The 22,522-nt window shown below is 34.5% G+C and overlaps 1 protein-coding gene across 1 annotated transcript; it reads right to left on the bottom strand.

The window, feature by feature from the left end:
* Positions 1 to 13,708: 13,708 nt before the first annotated feature.
* On the bottom strand, positions 13,709 to 22,293 carry LOC145091506 (putative WRKY transcription factor 24). Its single transcript, XM_079029246.1, has 2 exons — positions 21,679 to 22,293; positions 13,709 to 14,097 (listed from the first exon to the last, which is right to left on the bottom strand). Exons 1-2 carry the CDS (start codon positions 22,125 to 22,127, stop codon positions 13,920 to 13,922), a joined length of 627 nt encoding a protein of 208 aa, XP_078885372.1. The 5' UTR covers positions 22,128 to 22,293; the 3' UTR covers positions 13,709 to 13,919.
* Between the last annotated feature and the right edge of the window lie 229 nt (positions 22,294 to 22,522).

Below are 22,522 nucleotides of genomic sequence, written 5' to 3'. Positions count from 1 at the left end.
AAAGTGATGTGCCCAGACTTCATAATCGTGGGTGTATAGGATGGGAATATTCGTTGTTGATCCAATGATGTTCGAAATATTAATGGGATTGGATTGCGACTCGTCCATGCTTGATCGAATAACCTGTTAAAAGATCAGACTTGTAATGTAATAAATTAGGGCAAAACAATAAATATCGAGTTACGTCAATTATGGGATGACGGCTCAATAAATATCAGTAAATGCGGAATAACCCTAATCGAAACCTTTTTCACAGAAAAGAAGTGTATGATTTACACAACCTCCTGCTCTGATACCAATTGATGAGCTAAAAACTAACTTGAAGATCGATTAGATCTTATAACAGGTAAAATAAAGAATACGAAAAAAGTAAACAACTCAAGTATGGATCGAAGAATGTCGAATGATTAATCAACAATCCTCAGCAGAGCTCGATAAAGAACTTCTACTGTAGAGGATTAAGGGTTTACAAGAACGTTAAAGAAAATAATCTGTGATCTATTGTGATCGCTATCAATCGTTTTTCTAATATGCATGCAAGCACATTAATTTATATTAAAACCCTAACAGCTCACGGTTGGACAGGCCCAAACCGGAGTAACAAAACTTGGACTATAAACCGAGCCCAATAGACGCAATACATCAAAACTGCTACGCTATGCTACCCAACAGCTGAATATTTAATTAATACTCATTATATCTTCAACATTTAATATGCATTAATTACTTTATTAAAATAACTAAAATGATTGGTCCAGAATCAATCCTACATGCACACAATAGATAGTTAAAATAAATAACCTAAACCTATATATATATATATATATATATATATATATGTGTGTGTGTGTGTGTGTGTGTGTATATATATATATATATATATATATATATATATATATAAATATAAACATTTTGTATGTTATTAACTGCATATACATATTTTCATAGATTAACATGTTTGTTTTGTTATGAACAAATATATATATATATATATATATATATATATATATATATATATATATATATATTTATATGTAAATGTTCAAATTTGAACCATAAAAAGTTAAGAACCATAAGAACCACTCGTTTTACCTTATAACTTAAATCATCATACATATTTGATCAATCTTATCTCACAAGACAACTTTTCTCTCATCTCTCTCTCTCTCTCTCTCTCTTACCTCCTACCGTTACCGACCACCACCACCATCGCCGGCACCACTGCCGACACCACCATTGGCACCGTCGCCGTCGCCGAAATACAACGATCGTCAGATCTGGAGCTGCCGCCTTCAGATTTGAAGCATTCACCTTCAGATCTGGTGTATTCGCCTTTAGATCTAGAACTCCTGACTTTAGATCTGCCATCACCACTGAATATGTTTCTTCTCCAGATCTCCAATGTTTTAAATCTGATGAAGCATGAGAAAAATTCTTCGATCTACTTTGCCGGAATAACAGATGTGATGGAGTATGAAGCTTTTTGTCACCTCCAGATGTCCGACCATCTCCAAATCTATTTCTTTATTCAAACAACCAATGGAGACTGCCTTTATCTTCATTTACACAAGATCAATTCAGATCTAATGTAGATATGAGAATTTAGTGTTGTTATACAAAGGTTTTTCTTTCTATTTCATCATTCCATCGTTGGATCTACATCAGATCTGTTCCCCCACCGTTGGTGTCGTTGTCGGAGCATCAAAAATCACAAATTGTAGTCATCATCTCAACCTACAGGTGCTAATCTTGATCTCATTTTGTTCCAAAACTCTTGCACTACTTTTTTTCTCTGATATGTTCCATCACCAGTGAAATGTTTGTCGAATTTGTACCAGATATGTTATATGTTGCCTCCTTCTTATCTATAACTCGTTTCTGTCTCTATCTCTCTTATCTCTGGTCAAAACACCACCAAATCGACATCAGATCTGATATGTTTGACCATTTCAAGTTAGATCTGGTGTGTGTATGGTGTTTACATTGATGGTGTTTACAAAAGGAAGTTCTGAAAAAAAAGATGCACACAAGGTGTTTGATGAAATGCCTAAATGAAATTTGGTAAGTTATTAAGTTGTGAATTTATTTGTGAATGCATATTTTTTTGTGTATTAAACTATGAAGTTTTTTTATTTGGTTGTGATATTTGTGCTTAAAACTATGAATTGAATGCATTAAGCTGTGAATTTGTTGTTTAAACTGTAAATTGACTATATTAAGCTGTGAGTTTTGTATATTTAACTATGAATTAATTGTGTTAGATTGTGAATTGATTGTATTAAAATTTTTAAGTTGATAATATGATTTTGAATGCATATGTTTTTTTGTATTAAACAGTGAATTTTATGTATTAACTTGTTTATTTTGTGGTTTAAACTATGGATCGATTGCATTAAGTTGTGAATTTCTTATATTAAGTTGTTATTTTTGTGTTTTAAACAATGAATTGACTGTATTAAGTTGTGAATTTTTTGTTTAAACTATGAGTTGACTAAATTAACTTGTGAATTTATTGTATTAAGTTGTGAATTGACTATATTAACTCTGAAATGACTGGTATTATACTGTGATTTTTTTTATAAATTTTTTGTTTGCCTCTGAAATATAAGTTTGAAGAAACACTATACACATATATCATTTTATATAATTTTGAATAAAGTATGTAAAACATAAATTGTGAATATTTGCTTAAATAAACTTTGAAAGAAGCACTAGCATATAAATCTAAAGGTATACGTGTAATTTGAAGTTAAAAAATATGGTTGTGAATGTATAATTTTTGCATTAAACCGTGAATTTTATATATTAAGCTGTGAATTTTATGTACTGAACTGTGAATTGTCTATATTAAGATGTGAATTATTATAAAATTTATGTTAAATATGAATGATTTATGTATGAATGTTTGTACTAATTTTCATGTGAACATATTTATTTTTCGTGTTGTATAAATATATAAGAATGTATTAGTTTTTATAATTATTTTGCATTAAACTCTAAATAAGTAATTTAATTGGTATATTAAATTATGAATATCACATTTAACCTATCAATCAATGATTTTATATACAGATCTGAAAGGAAGGATGTAACACCCCGTTTATTAAATAAATAAATAAACAAATTAATGAATGAATTTTAGCCCTAAAATCAATAATTATATATCAAGGTTTGGTCTCGAGGAGTTATCTGTCACAGTTTTAGAAGTTGGGGGCTAAAAGTGTAAGTCCCGAGATTTATTTTGTAAAGATTTTTAGAATACAAGGGGGTGTTTCGTAAGTATGGGACTTAATATGAAAGAATTTATGGAAGCGGGGGCTAAAGCGTAAATTATGGACCTAATTTGAAAAGGATTTGTAGAGGGAGGGACTGCTTGGTAAAATTAGGACTTAATTTGTAAAGGATTTCAGGAGGTAGGGTTTAAAAGGTAAAATATGGACTGAGTTTTAAAGAATAAGGGAAAAGAGGGACTGGATGTGTCATTATGGAAAAAGTTGAAAGGGACGGGAGTATAAAGCCACCACCACCCATCTAACCCTAACCCTAACACAAGCAACTGCAGCCGCTACCTCCTACTTCACTTCCGGTAACCGCCACCATCATAGAAGCCCTCTTCAGCCACCATTTGCATCACCGAGTCCGACAGCCCGGTTCCGCCTGTTGCCTCATCGACAAACGCCGTCGTTCCACCACTTGATGCCATTTGTAAAGTCGTGAACGACTGGGAACCTTCACCAAGAATGAAGACAGAGTAGTGACCGACAAACACGAGTTGTGCGCGATCGAAATGGTCACAATGAGGCTGTCTCTCATTTCTTTCATCCCTTTTAGTTGTACGGGGCTGTAACCGCCGTTGGTTGCCACTTCTGTGGCATTCCGGCGATGTCCTGCCACCTTGTAGGCGGATGAATGTGTGTGTGCTTGCCTTTAAGGACTGTTTCCGTAGCTAATAGTGAAGCATGTACGTTATTTTGGGTAGGAACCAAGATAACCCACCATCGCCACCACTGTGAGGTGATGGCTGTCATCTCCAGCCACCATGTGTCGCCACATGTTGTTGAATGAGTGCATAAACCAGTGTTGATGTGTTCCAAGCATGTGTATGTGTCGGGTTCTGTTGTCGGAAAAACCCAAGAAAACCACCATCGCTGTTAGCCATGGTGGCTGCTGCCGTCAACGCCGCAGCTACCGCCATCCACCACCGCCGGCCACCACAAGGTGGTTGTGTGTGTGTTTCTCAATTTAGCGTGTGTTTATTTTTTGGGTTAAATCATTGTAAAATGTAATTAGAAAGTAGAATAATGAAAAGAACCTCATAACCACCACCGTCAAGTGGTAGCTGCCTTCTCCTGCCGCCACCAGCTGCCGTGTTGGGTGGCGCTGTGCTTAGTTTTGTTTGGATTTCTTTTTGAGTGCTTGGAGACAGTTGGACTAGAGTCCTAACCACCACCATGAGGTGGTTGCCGCCGCCGTGAGCCGCCACCACTACTCGAGGTGGTAGTGGGTGGTGCCCGACTTAGGAAAAAGCCTAGTGGGCCTTATGAAACCTTAATGGGCTTTCCGAGACCCTAGGGGACCTAATGAAGCCCTAAATTATCCAAGGACTTAGTTTTAGGCCTATTGGGCTATGATTGGGTTGGAAACCCTAATTAGGGTTTAGAAAACCCTAATATTGGAATTATTGGTTTGGACTTATCGGGACCCGCATATTGAGCCATTGGAATGGCATTGTGAATTACACCCGATCACAGCATATGATTTATCTAGTAGAGTTACGGACTTAATGGATTAAGTCCTTAATGGGTTAAGTGAGAAACACTTAACGCTAATCGTCATTTTATTTGAAAACCCAAATTTCACTTGGGCCTTGAGTTGGGCATTTCTATTGGGCTTTGGTGAGTGGGCTATTAATGGGCCATCCAAAATCAAGCATATGGACTAGAATAATATAATGGGTTGTAGGGTAAGACCCATGTAAGGGGTTTGGGTCCAATTTGGAAAATTGGGCCATAATTGGGCCTTTATGATTATGAGATGTTGGGCCATTAGAAATGTCAAATGTTTGGACTTGACTTAATGGTTGGGCCTTAGAATAAGACTATATAAAGGTTTGGGCCCAATTTGGAAAATTGGGCCATATGTTGGGCTTTGACTCATAGTTGACTTTTGGGCCTTGGGCTTGAATCAAGTTAAGATAGGGGTACAACAGTCTTTTACCATAAGAATGGACTTATGGGTATATCTTGGGACCCAATTGCTGATTGGGTGTTATTATGATGATTGACAGTTCTAGAACCAGTCATCCAACAAATAGAGTTTGTCTACGGGACTTCAGCAGTGTGAGGTGAGTTACCTTCTAGTAGAAGTGTGTCTCAGGCCACAATGCTGACCCACTAGTAGGAGTTGTTTGTTAGATAATTGTCTTTGTGATAATTTTCTGGTTAGCCACTATCTGATATGTTTTATGAGCTAGTATGATAAGATGTTATGTGATATTGGTAGTAGGAGGAATAGTCCTCGGTTACCGGTCGATAGGTTCGAAGGGGTTGTTTAGTACCCAACTATGCTAGACAGATTATGATATATGTGATATGATATTATGTGGTAGTAGTAGGGGTGAAATAGTCCCCGGTTATCGGTCGACAGGACCGAAGGGGTAGGTTGGGCACCAAGATATGCCTGACCGGGTAGGTTGGGCATCCCGGTATGCCTAACATGGGTAGGTTGAGCACCTCGGTATGTTTAGCAGGGTAGGTTGGGCACCCAGATATGCCTGACATGGGCTAGGTTGGGCACCCCGGTATGCCTGACAATATGTGATTTGTATGGTATGTGGTATGATGGGGGAACTCACTAAGCTTCATGCTTACGGTTTTTAGTTTTTGTTTTAAGTACTTCGTTTTCAAAGGAAAGAGCCGGTTCGATCGCAATGCATCACACTATGATTTTCCGCACATGAGATCTTTGGGATTACACTATGATATTATTTTATGATACTATGTTTTGATTACTAACACTTTGGTTTTGACATGAGATATTATTATGGATGTTCTTATACTGTTGGTTTATGAATTGTTAAACCAAAAACGAAGTTTTTGGTCTTGAATTTTGGGATAACAAGTTTGTATCAGAGCTTTGGTTTTAGGGATTCGGGCACACTCTCGTGTGTGTCTGAACTGAAACTAAGGACTTGGTATGAGAATTTTTAAAAGTAAAATCATTTTATAAAAAGGAGTTTGAAAGGAATTTGAAAAGAGAAAATAACTTTGAAACGAATAAGGTGTGTGGTGCGTGCAATCAATCGAGCTCAAGTAAGTTTTCCCCAAGATACCCATACTTTTTATTTTATGATATGATATGATTATGAGAATTGCATGATAGATTAGGGCTAAGGATCTAGGAAGGATGCCTTATATGTCTACTGTATGTGTATGAGAACTGCATGCTAGATTAGGGCTAAGGATCTAGGAAGATGCCTTATATGCATGTTGTTTGTGCTTGATGAGCTGCATGATAGTACTGATTAGTCAGTGATATGATAGTCTGTTTAGGTTATGCCTGATTGTATGAGCCTTAGAATCTCATGCCAGTATAGATTCCTGATAAGAGGATAGAATGATTTGATTGGAATATGTTGGTTAGATTTTCCATTGTCTGAATGTTGCTTGCTTTGTACTTTGTGGGACTCTTAGTAACGTGAGCTAGCTATTAAGTGAATATGCTAAGTAACATGTGGCACAGGCTGGATAATCTCAGAGTGATAGATTTGACCCTATTGCATAGCTCTTTTTTTGAGTCCAACCGTTCTAGGGATGGGTCTTTTACTCGAAGGATTATCTGATCTCTGGTGCATGTGGCTATATTCATGAGGTAGCTAGTTGACATTACTGGGAACCTTTCAGCAGTTGAGGAATGGGTGGGTTTGGGAACCTAGGAAAGCCTAGGATATGTTTTAGTGGGTTAGTAGTGAGGATTAGTGAGACTTGGGTGCATCAGTTTGAGGAAGTGACTTGGAGGATTCTAGAGGATTGTTGAGGAAAGTATGGATAGGTGTGGAAGGTAGTATTGGGCCCGTACTATTGAAAGCACATGATCCATACTCGAATTGGTGAGAGTCTTGGAGAATCTGAGAAGCTTCAGGGAGGAGTTTGTGACCCGGTTTGGGGACAAAGGATGTTCCAGTTGTCGCAGCTTAGCCATTGGCAAGTGAGCTAGTAAGCGTGACAAGGTGTCAGACCCTTGAGGATATGACTTTTAAGTCCGAGGATGCGAGATCGATTTGGAGCACTTTGAGAATAGAGGGTCGTGCCAGGTGCATAGTAGGGGGTCCCAAGGAGAGACCCAAGACTTTTGATCATCGGGAGAAAGGCCAATAGGGTCGGAGTTAATGAAGCACGTTTGGGAAAGTACACAAGGGAGTTTGACATTCCAAAGGTTTAGGTTGCTACAAGGGTAGCGGGGTTGGTCATGTCAGCAAGGGGTGATCAGGATTCCTCCAGATGTTGCGGGTGTGTCATCTTCTACTGCTACTAGATGGATATTGAGAATACGTATCGCTTTGGAATTTTGAGTGAGTTTGGATAAGTCAGATCTCGAGTCGGTTTTCTGCTAGTGTTTGGGTTATCAAGGATCATATATTCCATCCTGCATGCCGAAGAGTCCTTGATGAACCCATAGAGGGACGCATCTTGCGGTGTGGGTTCCGTGTGTACCGTTATCATTCCAGATCTTTGTCGGGATCCATTCAGGAGTATTATTCAGAGGATATTAGGTCATGATTAGAGCGATAGTTCTCCAGTGAAGTCCGAGTTCAGTGGTTTTATCCTCGTTCGGGTATGGTCGACAGTTGTCTATGGAAGAACCTTGGAGTTCAAGGCACTACCATTGCTAGGACAGGACTGGTAGCATGAAGAGGGTAGTGTCAGTTGTGGGTGTTAGATGAATAAGTGGTTGGTCATTGGATGTTTAAGAGAATTATATTTTTGCATGGTCTATGTTCGGTTAGAGTTCAGTGGTGCTGCAAAATTGGAAGTGGGAATGAGGATTCGCCAGTCAGAGTAAAGATTAAGGCCTTCAGTTGACAGCATGGGAGATGGATTGAAATGTCAAACTGGGCCAGATTTCAAGAGTACTCATCAAGGATTCCGAGGATGGGCGATCTCAGGGTTTGGTAAGTGATCGCTAGATTTGGTAAGCACAAGTTGTCGTCGGTGGATTCTCAGGAAGCAAAAAGGATTGGGAATCCTTCAATTCTCATGTGCTATGAAGACTTAGTCGAATCTAAGTGGGGGAGAATTGACCAGGTACTTAGGAGCAGTAATAGGTGTGAAACTAGGATGAGTTTCACATCCTCATCAGAACAGAAAGGCAGTCGAGTGGCCGTCTAGGTTGAGTATTGGATGAGTTGGGAGTTCGGAAAACGTTCCAATGTTTAGTTCGTGTTTTTCCTTGGCATCGGGTAACGGGTTTAAAGAACCAGGTTAGAGGTCCAATTAGAATTCAAGTTCAGATGAGTGTTAGATCGAGTGCATGTTCAACCGGTTTGGAAAGTGTTGTAAGACTATGGGGGTAGTCGTAGCATTCACTAACAGTCAAATAGTATGGAAAGTGTTGTAAGCCTGCGAGGGTAGCCGTAACATTCACTAATAGTCAGATAGTATGGAAAGTGTTGTAAGACTGTTGGGGTAGCCGTAGCATTCACTAACAGTCAGATAGTATGGAAAGTGTTGTAAGACTGCGGGGGTATCCGTAGCATTCACTAACAGTCAATGAGCATGGAAAGTGTTGTAAGACTGTGGGGGTAGCTGTAGCATTCACTAGCAGTCAGATAGTGATAGACGGCTGTAAGTCTGTGGGTGTAGCCGTAACATTCACTAGGTTGGTAGATAGCATGGGCGCATTGTTAGGACGTGGAAGGAATAGTAGTACTCACCAGTTTGGGTGTAGCAGTGAAAGCGTGGCAAATCCACCGATTGATATATGGATTTCGGAATTACCCAGATGAATTAGACCCGGTTGAGCCAGTAATGAGATCGTAGGAATGCCACTACAACTATGAGATCAAGAAAGCAATGGATTGCTTAAGGTTGTTTATGAAATAAGGATACCATTAGTCATGTAGCAATCACTCTTAGCCATGGATTTGGAGACGTCAGGATCCGATGCATGGACCCGATCGGTTGGACCAGGAGGTTGTTAGAGCCATAGTGGTAAGATAACTAACGACAACTATTAACAGACAAGGATTTCGTTCAGAAGTCGTGAGGAGAGACTGCATATGGGTCTTTTGGTTCCGCAATCGGGTCGGGACCCGATATTTCAGATGATTGGCGAGCAAATTGAGACCCAAAAGGTCTTGGTAGCTTTTGAAAAGCAGCCATGTGGCAGCATGCTATTTCGGGCAGTTTCAGTGTTTTGAGTGGTATTAGTGTTTTAAGATCCCATGTATGGATGGAGTAACTGATTGCTTGGGGTGATGCTAAGTCACATACAACGGGATTATCTGAGCCTTGTCCAAGTATAAGTGTCTTGCAGGGATAATTGGGTTTGTGATCCTGATTTATAGTGGGAACCTTGAGTTATCAGAAATTGAGTAGTCAATTGAGGGATAAGTGGACTGGATTCAACGATAATGATTTAGTATGGTGGTCTGTCAGGGATTCAGACCATCTCGAGACAACCGATTTCGGACGGAGTAGATGTGATCTCGTTGTGAGGAATTCGTTCACCTGCAGATTTTAGGGCCTTGGCGAAGGTTGGTCACGGTTACCCTAGAAAGGCTAGGGTGTGCTTTACTAGAGTGGTTGGGCATGTAAGGAATGGTAAGGAATGATTTCGAGGATGAAATCTAATTTTAGTGGGGGAGAGTTGTAACACCCCATTTATTAAAAAAATAAATAAACAAATTAATGAATGAATAGTAGCCCTAAAATCAATAATTATATATTAAGGGTTGATCTCGAAGAGTTATCTATCACAGTTTTAGAAGTTGGGGGTTAAAAGTGTATGTCCCGGGATTTATTTTGTAAATATTTTTAGAATACATGGGGTGTTTGGTAAGTATGGGTCTTAATATAAAAGAATTTATGGAAGTGGGGGCTAAAGAGTAAATTATGGACCTAATTTGAAAAGGATTTGTAGAGGGAGGGGCTACTTGGTAAAATTCGGACTTAATTTGTAAATGATTTCAGGAGGTAGGGTTTAAAAGGTAAAATATGGAATGAGTTTTAAAGAAAAAGGGAAATGAGGGACTGGAAGCGTCATTATGGTAAAAGTTGAAATGGGACGGGGGTATATAGCCACCACCACCCGTCTAACCCTAACCCTAACACAAGTGACTGCAGCCACCACCTCCTTCTTCATTTCCGGTAGCTGCCACCATCATAGAAGCCCTCCTCAGCCACCATTTGCATCACCAAATCCGACAACCAGGTTCCGCCTGCTGCCTCGTCGACAAACGCCATTGTTCCGCCACTTGATGTCGCCTGTAAAGTCGTGAACGACTGGGAAACTTCACCAAGAATGAAGACGGAGTTTTGACTGGCAAACACGAGTCGTGCGCGATCGGAATGGTCATGATGAGGCTATCTCTCATTTCTTTCATCCCTTTTAGTTGTATGAGGTTGTAACCGTTATTTGGCCGCCACCGCCATTGGTTGCCACTTCTGTGGCATTCCGGCGATGTCCTGCCACCTTGTAGGCGGCTGAATGTGTGTGTGTTCGCCTTTAAGGGCTATTTCCGGAGCTAACATTGAAGCATGTACGTTATTTTGGGTAGGAACCAAGATAACCCACCAGCGTGAGGTGATGACTGTCATCTCTAGCCACCATGTGCCGCCATAGGTTGTTAAATGAGTGCATAAAATGGTGTTGATGTGTTCCAGGCGTGTGTATGTGTTGGATTTTGCTGCCGGAAAAACCCAAGAAAACCACCATGACTGTCGGCCATGGTGGCTGCCGCCGTCAACGCCGTTGCTGCCGTCATGAACCACCGTCGTCCACCACAAGGTGGATGTGTGTTTATCAATTTAGTGTGTGTTTATTTTTTGGGTTAAATCATTGTAAAATGTAATTAGAAAGTACAATAATGAAAAGAACCTCATAACCCCTACCGTGAGGTGGTAGCTGCCGTCTCCTGCCGCCACCAGCCGCCGTGTTGGGTGGCGGTGTGCTTAGTTGTGCTTGGATTGCTTTTGGAGTGCTTGGACATGATTGGACTAGAACCCTAACCACCACCGTGAGGTGGTGGCCGCCGTCGTGAGTCGCCGTCGACCACCACTACCCGAGGTGGTAGTAGGTGGTGCGCGACTTAGGAAAAACCCTAATGGGCCTTATGAGACCCTAGTGAGCCTAATGAAGTCCTAAATGATCCGGGGACTTAGTTTTGAGCCTATTGGGCTATGATTGGGTTGTAAACTCTAATTAGGTTTAGAAAACCCTAATATTGGAATTATTGGTTTGGACTTATCGACCTGCATATTTGGCATTGGAATGGAATTGTGAATTACACCCGATCACACCATATGCTTTATCCCGTAGAGTGACAGACTTAATGGATTAATTACTTAATGGGTTAAGTGAGAAACACTTAACCCTAATCGTCATTTTATGTGAAAACCCTAATTTCACTTGGGCCATGAGTTGGGCCTTTCTATTGGGCTTTGGTGAGTGGGCTATTAATCGGCCATCCAAAATCAAACATATAAACTAGAATAATTTAATGGGTTGTAGGGTAAGACCCATGTAAGGGGTTTGGGCCTAATTTTGGAAAGTTGGGCCATATGTGGGCCATAATCGTGCCTTAGATGGGCCATAATTGGGCCTTTATGATTATGAGATGTTGGGTCATTAGAAATGCCAAATGTTTTGATTGGACTAAATGGTTAGGCCTTAGAATAAGACTATGTAAAGGTTTGGGCCCAATTTGGAAAATTAGGCCATATGTTGGGCTTTGACTCATAGTTGACTTTTGGGCCTTTGGATTGGGCCTTGAGCTTGAATCAAGCTAAGATAAGGTTAAAACAGTCTTTTACCCTAAGCATGGACTTATGGGTATATGTTGGGGCCCAATTGCTGATTGGGTGTTATTTTGATAATTGGCAGTTCGAGAACCTGTCATCCAGCAACTAGAGTTTGTCTACGGGACTTCAGTAGTGTGAGGTGAGTTACCTTCCAATAGAAGTGGGTCTAAGGCCACAATGTCGACCCACTAGTAAGAGTTGTTTGTTAGATAATTGTCTTTGTGATAATTTTCTGGTTAGCCATTATCTGATATGTTTTATGTGCTAGTATGATATGATGTTATGTGATATTGGTAGTAGGAGGAATAGTCCTCGGTTACTAGTCGATAGGGTCGAAGGGGTAGTTTAGTACCCAACTATGCTAGACAGATTATGATATATGTGATATGATATTATGTGGTAGTAGTAGGGGGTGAAATAGTCCCTGGTTATCGGTCTACAGGACCGAAGGGGTAGGTTGGGCACCAAGATATGCCTGACCGGGGTAGGTTGGGCATCCCGGTATGCCTAACATGGGCAGGTTGAGCACCTCGGTATGTTTAGCAGGGTAGGTTGGGCATCCAGATATGCCTGACATAGGGTAGGTCGGGCACCCCGGTATGCCTGATAATATGTGATTTGTATGTATGTGGTATGATGGGGGAACTCACTAAGCTTCGTGCTTACGATTTTTAGTTTTGGTTTCAGGTACTTCGTTTTCAAAGGAAAGGATCCGGCTCGATTGTTGCGTATCACACTATGATTTTCTGCACATGAGATCTTTGGGATTACCCTCTGATATTATTTTATGATACTATGTTTTGATTACTAACACTTTGGTTTTGACATGAGATATTATTATGGATGTTCTTATACTGTTGGTTTACGTATTGTTAAACTAAAAACGAAATTTTTGGTTTTGAATTTTAGGATGTTACAAAGGATGATGGTGATGGTGGCACAGGTGGTTTGTGGTGGCGTTCAGTAGTTAGTGGTTGTAGTAGTGTTTAGGTTTAACTTTAAGTATGTGAATTAGTGTATAGTTGATTGTATTATGTTATGTTGTGAATTTTATGTATTAAACTAAAATTTGATTATATTAAGTTGTATATTTTATATAAATTTTGTGTTAAAATATGAATAAATGTATGCATGAAAATATTAAACTGTGTATTATTGAATTAATAAGCTTATTAAATTGTGAATATGTCTTATACACGATATACCTTTTTAAAGAAATCTACAATTTAGAAAAATGAGAAGATTGAGTTTATCAAGACATAAATGTAATTTTTTAATTAAAGTTTTGTATATTTTGCTGCAAATATAAAAAGGTGTGTATTAAAAAGAATTAACAAAGAAATGAGAACTACAATATTTGTTTTATTAAGCTGTGAATATAACCAGAAAATGTCATTAAATTTACTATTAGTCCAACAGTGGTTCGACGACTGTCCAATAACGAGTGACAAATAGTTGTAAATTAGAGAATATAAAGTTTGTTTAATCTAATAAAAATATTTGATAAGTCCAAAATGCTCTTAATGAAAACGTTTAAAAAATGGTTCTTAGGGTTCTTAATCTTTTTGGGTTTTCATTTGAACCACTCCCTATATATATATATATATATATATATATATATATATATATATATATATATATATATATATATATATATATATATAGAGAGAGAGAGAGAGAGAGAGAGAGAGAGAGAGAGTATTACCCCTATTCCTTCGATAGAAGATAAAGTTATACAGTATACATATAAATTCCTATCAATCTCACAAATTCAATTTTCCGATTCTTTATGTTGTCATACACAAGCAGGAAATCGATAAAGGAGAAATTAACATTGTTGTTTGTCAATTGTAGTAGAAGGCATGTACAAACTAAAAGTAAGTTGTTGGATTTAGTGATCTAGAATCGGGCGAGAAACTGAAGTTGCTTCAGAAGTGGAGTTAAAGTCTCCATTAGCTTCTCACATGGATGGTTGTGAATGCCTTCATAAGTTGTAACCACAATGGAGTTGTCTTTTGAGAGCCTTTGAATTTGTTTCTTCACATTACATGTATGATGAGTGCACCTATAGTAACTCCTTCCATCATTTGCAGCCACAGAAAAAAAAGTAGGTAAGAGCTTTTACTTGTAAAAGATACTAAGAAAACAGATCATATAAAAAAAGACTTGTACAAATTTTGCAATATCTTTATTAAAGCATCAACAACAAGATATGTAATAAAATACACTTGTTCTTGTGGGTATAACTAGAGTTCATAGTTAGATGTTATGTACTTGGGTGTTATAAAAAGTAATAGAAAATGTAAAAAAAATGTTAAGATCATTTAGACTTTAGTGTTACATCAACAAGTTAAAAAAACACATTTTTTTATTTATTTTTATTTTTTTTATTTTTAAAGCACTTATTATAAGACACCATGCATGGCGTGTGCCTTACTGCCTTTTATAACACTGTTTAGGGGTGAGCAAAAACCGCATCGCAACTAAAATTCACCGCAAAAACCGCAAGCGATAAACCGCAACGGCAATAAAAACCGATGGTGAGGTTTTCTGTTTTTCAAAAACCGCAATTTTGCGGTGCGGGGCGGTTATTAGTTTTCAAAAACCGCAAAAAAACCGCACAACACCGCATACATTATATACAATTTTTTTTTATTAATTATTAATATATTAAATATTAAAAATAAGACAAATTTCATGGATGAAAAATGGATAAAATACTAGAAGACAAAAGTTTTGGTCTTTGTTATGTTCAAGGTTGTAAAAATCGTTTGACGGTAACTCGGCGGTCGACTGGTGTTAAAGAATTAATCGGTCTTGGCGGGGATTAATCGAGGATTAATCGGGGACCATAAATTAATAATAAAATATTAAAATTAATTAAATATTAATATATCTTAAGAAAAACAAGTACTTCAAAATTAGAAAATAAGAAAAGTTATAATTTGGAAATTTGGAAATACAAAAATATGAACATTTTGGTATAATATTTGAAATTTTGAAAATTTGAAAATTTTGGAGTAAAAAAAGAAAGTTGGTTTTTGGAATTTTTTAAGAAAAAATTTTTAATTTTTTTGACCTTTTTTTTTTGACTTTTTTCGATTTTTTTTGACTTTTTTCGACTTTTTTGACTTTTGTTGACCGATTAATCCCGCCAAGGCCGATTAATCCCGCCAAACCCGATTAATCATAAATTTCCGATCAATGCCCTAATCATCGACGGTTGGAGAACGTCAAACGATTAATCCATGATTAATCGCCGATTAATCCCGATTTCTGCAACCATGGTTATGTTTAACTTTGAAAAATGGTGAAATTAGACAATTTTAAGATATTTATTGTTAATTACTATTGATTTGACGTTTTTAAGATATTAGTTGTTTGTGATTTAAGTTAATTGTCTTATATCTTATGATTTTTTATTATTATAAATAATATGTTTGAACTCTTAAAACCGTTTGAGCTCTAAACTGTGGTTAAAAACCACACAAAATAACCGCACCAAATCCATGCGGTTAATAACCGCAACACAAAAAAACAAAACCGCACCGCAAAAGTAACCGCACTAAGTGGTTTTGAAAATGGATTAACCGCATTTGTGGTTAGTGATGAGGTTTTGACTAATAACCGCACCACGCTCACCCCTACACTGTTACTTTTAAGTAGATTATTATGGGTGTGTCGGTTGGTGCCTGGTGGACTACTGATCTCCTATAGACTCTATGGTTTCAAAAAAAAAACATTATCAATTTGTGGAAAATTATTAGAAAAAAATCCCATTATTTTTAGAAAAGTTACCTTTTAGTCTTAATTTTTTTTAACACAAAGATCTCGATTATTTGTAAAAACACGATAATATGTCATTTCATATTAATAATTTTTTTGTTTTTGTTAATTTGAGCCGAAATGAAATAATCGGGATTTTTATGTTAAAAAAACTTAAGATTAAAATGTAACTTTTCCAAAAATATTAAGATTTTTCTGAAAACTTCTCTAAATATTTTTATAGGAATTATTCATATGAATGTGTTGAAAACAACACTTGGGTGACTTTAAATACGCTCAGAGAATTTCGTTCCGACCATTACTATTTAAAAGGATACTCCATGGGAAGTATAATTTCACGATTATAAAAATATTTAGTGACACTCTCAAATGAGAGGTCATGAGTTCAAGTCTCAATAATAGACATAAGTGATATATATTTAACATGGTTACAAAAATCAGGATTAATCGTTGATTAATCGCTTGACCTTCTCCAACCGACTAGGATTGGTGTGTTTGACGGAATTTAAGGGTTAATAGCGTTTGACGGGATTAATTGGTCTTGGCGGGATTAATCGGTCAAAAAAAGTCAATGTAAAAAAAAGTTTAAAAAATGCAAAAAATTAATTTTTTTTTTTCATCCAAAATTTTTAAAATTTCAAAATTTTAAATATTATACCAAAATGTTAATATTTTCGTATTTTCAAATTATAACAGATTTTTTGATTTTGAAGTACTTATTTTTCTTAAAATATATTAATTTTTGATTAATTTTAATATTTTATTAACACTCAACCATTGAACTTCCGTTAAGTGATTTTTATAACCTTCATATTTAGGAATATGTTAATTTGTCGTCAAATAAATAAATAAATAAATGTCCACAAATACCTGTTTATAACGCTCGTTAACTTGTTTGTGATGACAAAAGATTCATATATGGGTTTATCTTTGAAAATTTATCAAAATAAAAGATACTAGGAATATATTGTGACTTCGTCGAGTAAAACAAGAATATGTGTGGCATACCACAAATACTTATAACTAGATTTAAATAAAAAGAAAAAGCTAAAGTAACCTTTTAACATGCTTAATTAGGAATTTGTTTTCCCAAATGTACCATGTAAAAACCTCATTTCCCAGCGTTCTCTCCTACCAACTCTTCCTTTATTTCGTTGTCATCATGGATATACTTATCTAATAAACATTCTTAATAAGCTATATGTTAAGATAAATTTTGATATTGTTTTTGAGAGAATCAAACAAGTAATGCATGCATGGAAAGTTATTATTCATTTTATATAATTATATCAAGTAACATATTTGCATAATAATTTAATAATAGTAAATAAATAATCAATCATGGATGCATTAAGAAAAATATTAGGCAAATAAAATAATGTTTAATAATCCAAACAATTAAAGAATAATTTATGCTAAAATAGTAAATTAAATATTAAATTAAAGGAATATATAAGTATGAAATATAAGCACACAATTACAAAATTATTTTAATAAGTACTTAAAGGTGAACTTATATTTATTTGTATTTATTTTAGTTGAAAAATTGGTTGATAGGAGAAAAAATAGTTATTAATTGAAAATTTTGTTAATAAATAAAAAGTTAGGTGATAAAAAAAAATAATATTTAATAAAACTAACCGATAACCTAGTTTAAATATATAAAGTAAAAAAACACGTAAAAGTTGTATTTAAATTCATAAATGATATATTCAAGAGGATTAAAAAAAACCCCACTAACTTCATTAAAACAGTAATCTGAATAACTTTTAAAAATTACATTCTAAGTAATTTTTGTGTTTATAAATATGACAACAAAAAATACTTGAAAAATAAATTTTATATGATGTGTCAAAATAACTTAATTTAACTAAGTGTATTGCTTGTATGTATTAAAAAATTGAATAATTATACCTATTTTTTTATGTCATTTTTTATATTCTATCTATCTTATCATCTAGTTTTTGTCAAACTCTATTTTTAACGAACTAACTTTTTATTTTGGATGTTACTTTTCATATAGGATTTTAAACACAACCTAAATGATTAATCTTTTATATGTTAAGGTTTGAGACTTATGGAAGCTAAGAACTTCCATGCTATTATTCTAAAATATGTGCATGGGTGGATTTCTTAAACATTTATCCATCGTGATTTCAATTTTATTGTCGACAGTTTACAAATATATGTAAGTATAAATTGATAACACGACAATTTTTTTTCCATGGTGCTCAATGAGAGGTTTATGTACTTTCTTGAATTTTTCTTATTAAAGTTTTAAAAGGAAGTTTCAAAGAGACAAAACACGTGATGTATATATTGGTGATTAGCTAATAATTAGAACTTCGTTTTCACCAAGATACTTGTATTCTAAAAGATGTTGATATAAGTGATTTAATAACGTGACTCGGTATTACATGTCTCACAACTTCTAATGGAAATAAATTAACCTTCTACATATATTTTATACAAATCAATTATACATAAATAAATTATTAAATATTTGCTAAAAGTTTGAAAATTTAAATTAAAAAAGGTTATTAAGAAATTTAATTTGAGCAAAATGACAATTTTAAAATATTAAAATCATTTATATAAATTAATTTATATTTCTTAAAGTAGACACCAATAATAATTAATTTACATCAAATTTATAACACACAATATAAATATAAATTCTAAATATAAATATTTTATTTAAAAATAATAATTTTTTATTACATAATAACTAATAATAAAATCTAATAATTATTTTTACGTAAATGATTATACAAGACCATGCTGCCACCCATTTCAAATTAATTATTGAAATCTCATAAAATGAGTATTAGTTTTTTTTTAAAACGACAAATATATTTTATTTCTAAACTACTCCTAAATATATTTATGTCGTTGATGAAACTTGAACTCTCGACTTAAAAAAAAATAAACATACCTAATACCGTTGAAGACTAGATTTGATTGTCTTTTTCGTTAAAATGGTATAACAAGACATTTTCGTCAATGATGTGTTTTATATTCATAACCATTTATTAAAAAGTTTCAGTTTATTTGAGAATTGAAAATTTTACCCATGGTACTTTTAATGAAAGGAGAGAGTGCTTTCAATAGTAGTTAGGGAAGAAATGTTAGGTCAACTTATTTTAGAGAAATAACACTTTTCTTGCTCACCAAAGAGAGCAGTCAAAAGGAGGAATATTTTTTATTCAACTAGGATGCGTGGATTCCATCATATATTCTGTAAACATGAACATGCATGGTAATGGAAAATTTTCATAGATTAGTGAATATATATATATATATATATATATATATATATATATATATATATATATATATATATATATATATATATATATATATATATATATTCTCTTTAAACAATTTTTATGTATTAAAAATATAATTACGTCCGACTATGTTTCTCTGGTTATAGTATATATATATATATATATATATATATATATATATATATATATATATATATATATATATATATATATAGTCTTTAAACAATTTTTATGTATTAAAAATATAATTACGTCCGACTATGTTTCTCTGGTTATAGTATTTAATTATATAGCGTTCCAAAATGGTTACTAATAAAAAATTGTTGTGCGTACCATAACTTCTATGTTTTATACTATCGTTACTAATATTGATAATTTATTTTAGTAAATAACTATTTTTTTAATTATTTATTTATTTATTTATTTATTTTTTGGTTTTATAGCTTTGTCCTTGAACAAAATATTATTTGTATTCTTATGATTTCTAAACAATTAAACTTTTTCAATACAAAATCTAAGGTTCTAAAACCAATAGAAAATCAAATTTACAAAGCAAATATCGGAATTCAATTTTGTTTTAACATTTCAATCCAAAGATAAAGCTAATCATATAAAAAGGGATAAAAGTTACATTTCTTTGTGTCTCTACCATTAACAAAAGACACAAAAATAATGATATAAAGCCAAAAAAAGTAGAATAGGAATCTCATGTGTACAAATAAAAATTTAGTGATCAATTTCGAATGCCATATAAGTATTAAAATGGACTAATATACAGTAGTTCATCATAATTGTAAACATAACACACACAAAAAATTAGGGAAAATGACTTAAAAGCCAAACAAAGTTTCCAAACCATTCAAAAAAATCCTAATCATGTTTTGTCTGTTCAAAAAAATCCAACGAACTTAACTTTTTGTCTAAAAAGTCTAACAAAGTTCCAAATCGTTCAAAAAATCTCAATTTTGTTTTGTCTAAGTTCATTGGTTTTTTTTTTGGACAGTCAAAACATGATTGAAGTTTTTTAAACGTTTTGGAAACTTTGTTGGTCTAACAAGTCATTTTTCCGATACGGTAATAAGTCATGTCATCTATTTTTCTTATTTGATTTTCAGGAAAATGTAATTTGGTTGGACTTTTTAGACAAAATGTTAAGTTCGTTGGGTTTTTTTGGACAGACAAAACATGATTGAGGTTTTTTGAACAATTTGGAAACTTCGTTGGGCTTTTAAGTCATTTTCCCAAAAAAATTACTATGAAAAATACTCTGATAATCATTCAAATAATGGTAATCTAAAGTTAGTTTTTAGTTTAGATAACCAATTCTTTAAATATTTGATTTTAAACTTATAACAAACTCCTTAAACCTTGATTTTCAAAAAATTTGTTAGAATAAGCTGAATCCAAATGTAATGCAAAGTTATTTGAGATAAAACATCTGATTAAACTTGGTCTAGCTTTGGCACAAATCGCATAACATATGCACAAGTTAATTATCAAGAAATTTAAGTGGTTATGATTTTCTTAAGATAATTTAAAAATCTTGATTTTCAATTTCATACTTCAATGTTATTAGTGATTTATCAAACATATATACGTATACTAAAAAAAAACAATAAGATTAAATTTCACCCTGTAACCCTGTTTGGGTGATTATCTGAGTTCTTCAAGATGATAGAGATTATAAGATTCATTAATTTATGACTAGTTTTTGTTGGACTTTTGGTCTCGTATAAGTTGCATATGGATATGGGCAAAAATTGTCAGGACACATACGATCGTGATTATCCAATATGCTTGGGGATAGCTGCGTCCATGTTATACGTGCAGACGTGCAGTCTCACAATATAAATACGTGTTTTGTTGGGTATTTAAAATCCCCTTCAATGATGTTAATATATAAATACTCTGTAAAATTGCACGCTTTTAAAAAAATGTTTTGTAAAATAAATACAAGCAAATAGTTTTAATTATATAGAAAATATCCATGGAAAATGTAGTAAAACTCTAATGAGATTGTATATGCTACAGTTTTACCAAACGGGCACTGCTACTATATTTTGGTATTCATGACATATATATATTAAGTAATAACTTTGTTTATAATAGTCTTCATAATTATTTAAGAACCGTTATTCATCTAAATCTTTTAATTAAAATTGCTAGAGAGTAGATAGTATATATATAAAAAAACTAATGATCTTGATCGTTGAGTTTGCTTAGAGTAATTGAAACCTTTTTACGATAATTTACTCATGTTTCAATAATAAACGGACTGTAAATTCACTCATTCATATGTGTTTATCGATCGAAAAGTTTTTAGAAAATAATATCGTAGTCTATTAGAGATAATCACTTATTATTATTGTTATTTCTGAATTGCAGATGTGGAGGATAGGATCAAAAAAAAGGGCCCACGATGTAGGAAACAAAACCACCAAAAGCAAAAGAAAACGGGCACAAAAACTACACCTACCGAGAGACGAGCAAAAATTAAACCCACAGATAGACCCAAGAGATAATTAATCACATATATATACACACGTAAACAGAAAGAGTACGATGGATAAGAATTGAAGTACCTTGGATGATGGCTATTTTTGACAGATTTTTGGCCATATTTTCTCCATTTGTAACCATCGTCAAGAATATCCTCACTGCTTCTTGTATGAAATGCAACCCTAGATGGTGTTACCTTCTTACCCCTCCCACTTTTCATGGCTTTACTATTCCTGCCCGCATTGTTTTCATCTCCTTCACACAAACCCCTCGCCATCGACCCTTCCCCATTCATGTAACCAGAAAGAAGGCTAACCCAGTCCACATTGCTGCTCTCCAAGCTAATATTATTATCCAGATTATGAGCCACGGGTAATGGTTGGGGTAAAAGTGGAGAAGAGGAAGGGTACTGAAATGGATTATTAATCAAAGGGGTGTAATCCAATAGATATGGATTAATGTTGTTCAGGTTAACATTATTGTCGTTCATAGGAGGTTGTGGTGTCTGTGAAGAATGTTCATCTCCTTCCATGCTCGATCTAGAGGGAGAAAGAACACAGAAAGGTGAATGTTTTGTATGAAATTTGAAGGTTTCTTGGCAGATGAAAGAGGTTGGTCTGTCCCACACACCTGTTATATATATGTTGATAGAGAGAGAATGTGTGTGTGTGTGTGTGTGTGAGAGAGAGAGAGAGAGAGAGAGAGAGAGAGAGAGAGAGAGAGAAATGACTTGTATAACATGAAGAAAACCAACTAAACATTACCTACTTTTGTTGAACTATATACGTTGTTAAAAGATGTAGCTTAGCTAAGAACATCGTTCGACTCCATGTGTAACGCCCTCGTCAAATCAGGCGTACATTTATTTACATGCAACGGTGAAAATATTTTAACATATTTCTCTGTGTTGCGTGTGTGTTGTTAAAC

Source organism: Lactuca serriola, chromosome 3 (genome assembly GCF_051521515.1).
Source record: "Lactuca serriola cultivar US96UC23 chromosome 3, Lser_US96UC23_V15, whole genome shotgun sequence".
NCBI classification, from domain to species: domain Eukaryota; kingdom Viridiplantae; phylum Streptophyta; class Magnoliopsida; order Asterales; family Asteraceae; genus Lactuca; species Lactuca serriola.
Note: the sequence above shows the minus strand (reverse complement) of the source record. Positions and strands in the feature narration are given on the sequence as shown.

What these genes read in the sequence shown, in the direction of transcription:
- LOC145091506 (XM_079029246.1), bottom strand. Translation starts at nt 22,127, where the DNA reads ATGGAAGGAGATGAACATTCTTCACAGACACCACAACCTCCTATGAAC. An exon ending in AAAAATAGCCATCATCCAAG is followed by an intron (nt 14,098 to 21,678) that starts GTACTTCAATTC and finishes AAATGATGGAAG; the next exon opens with GAGTTACTATAGGTGCACTC.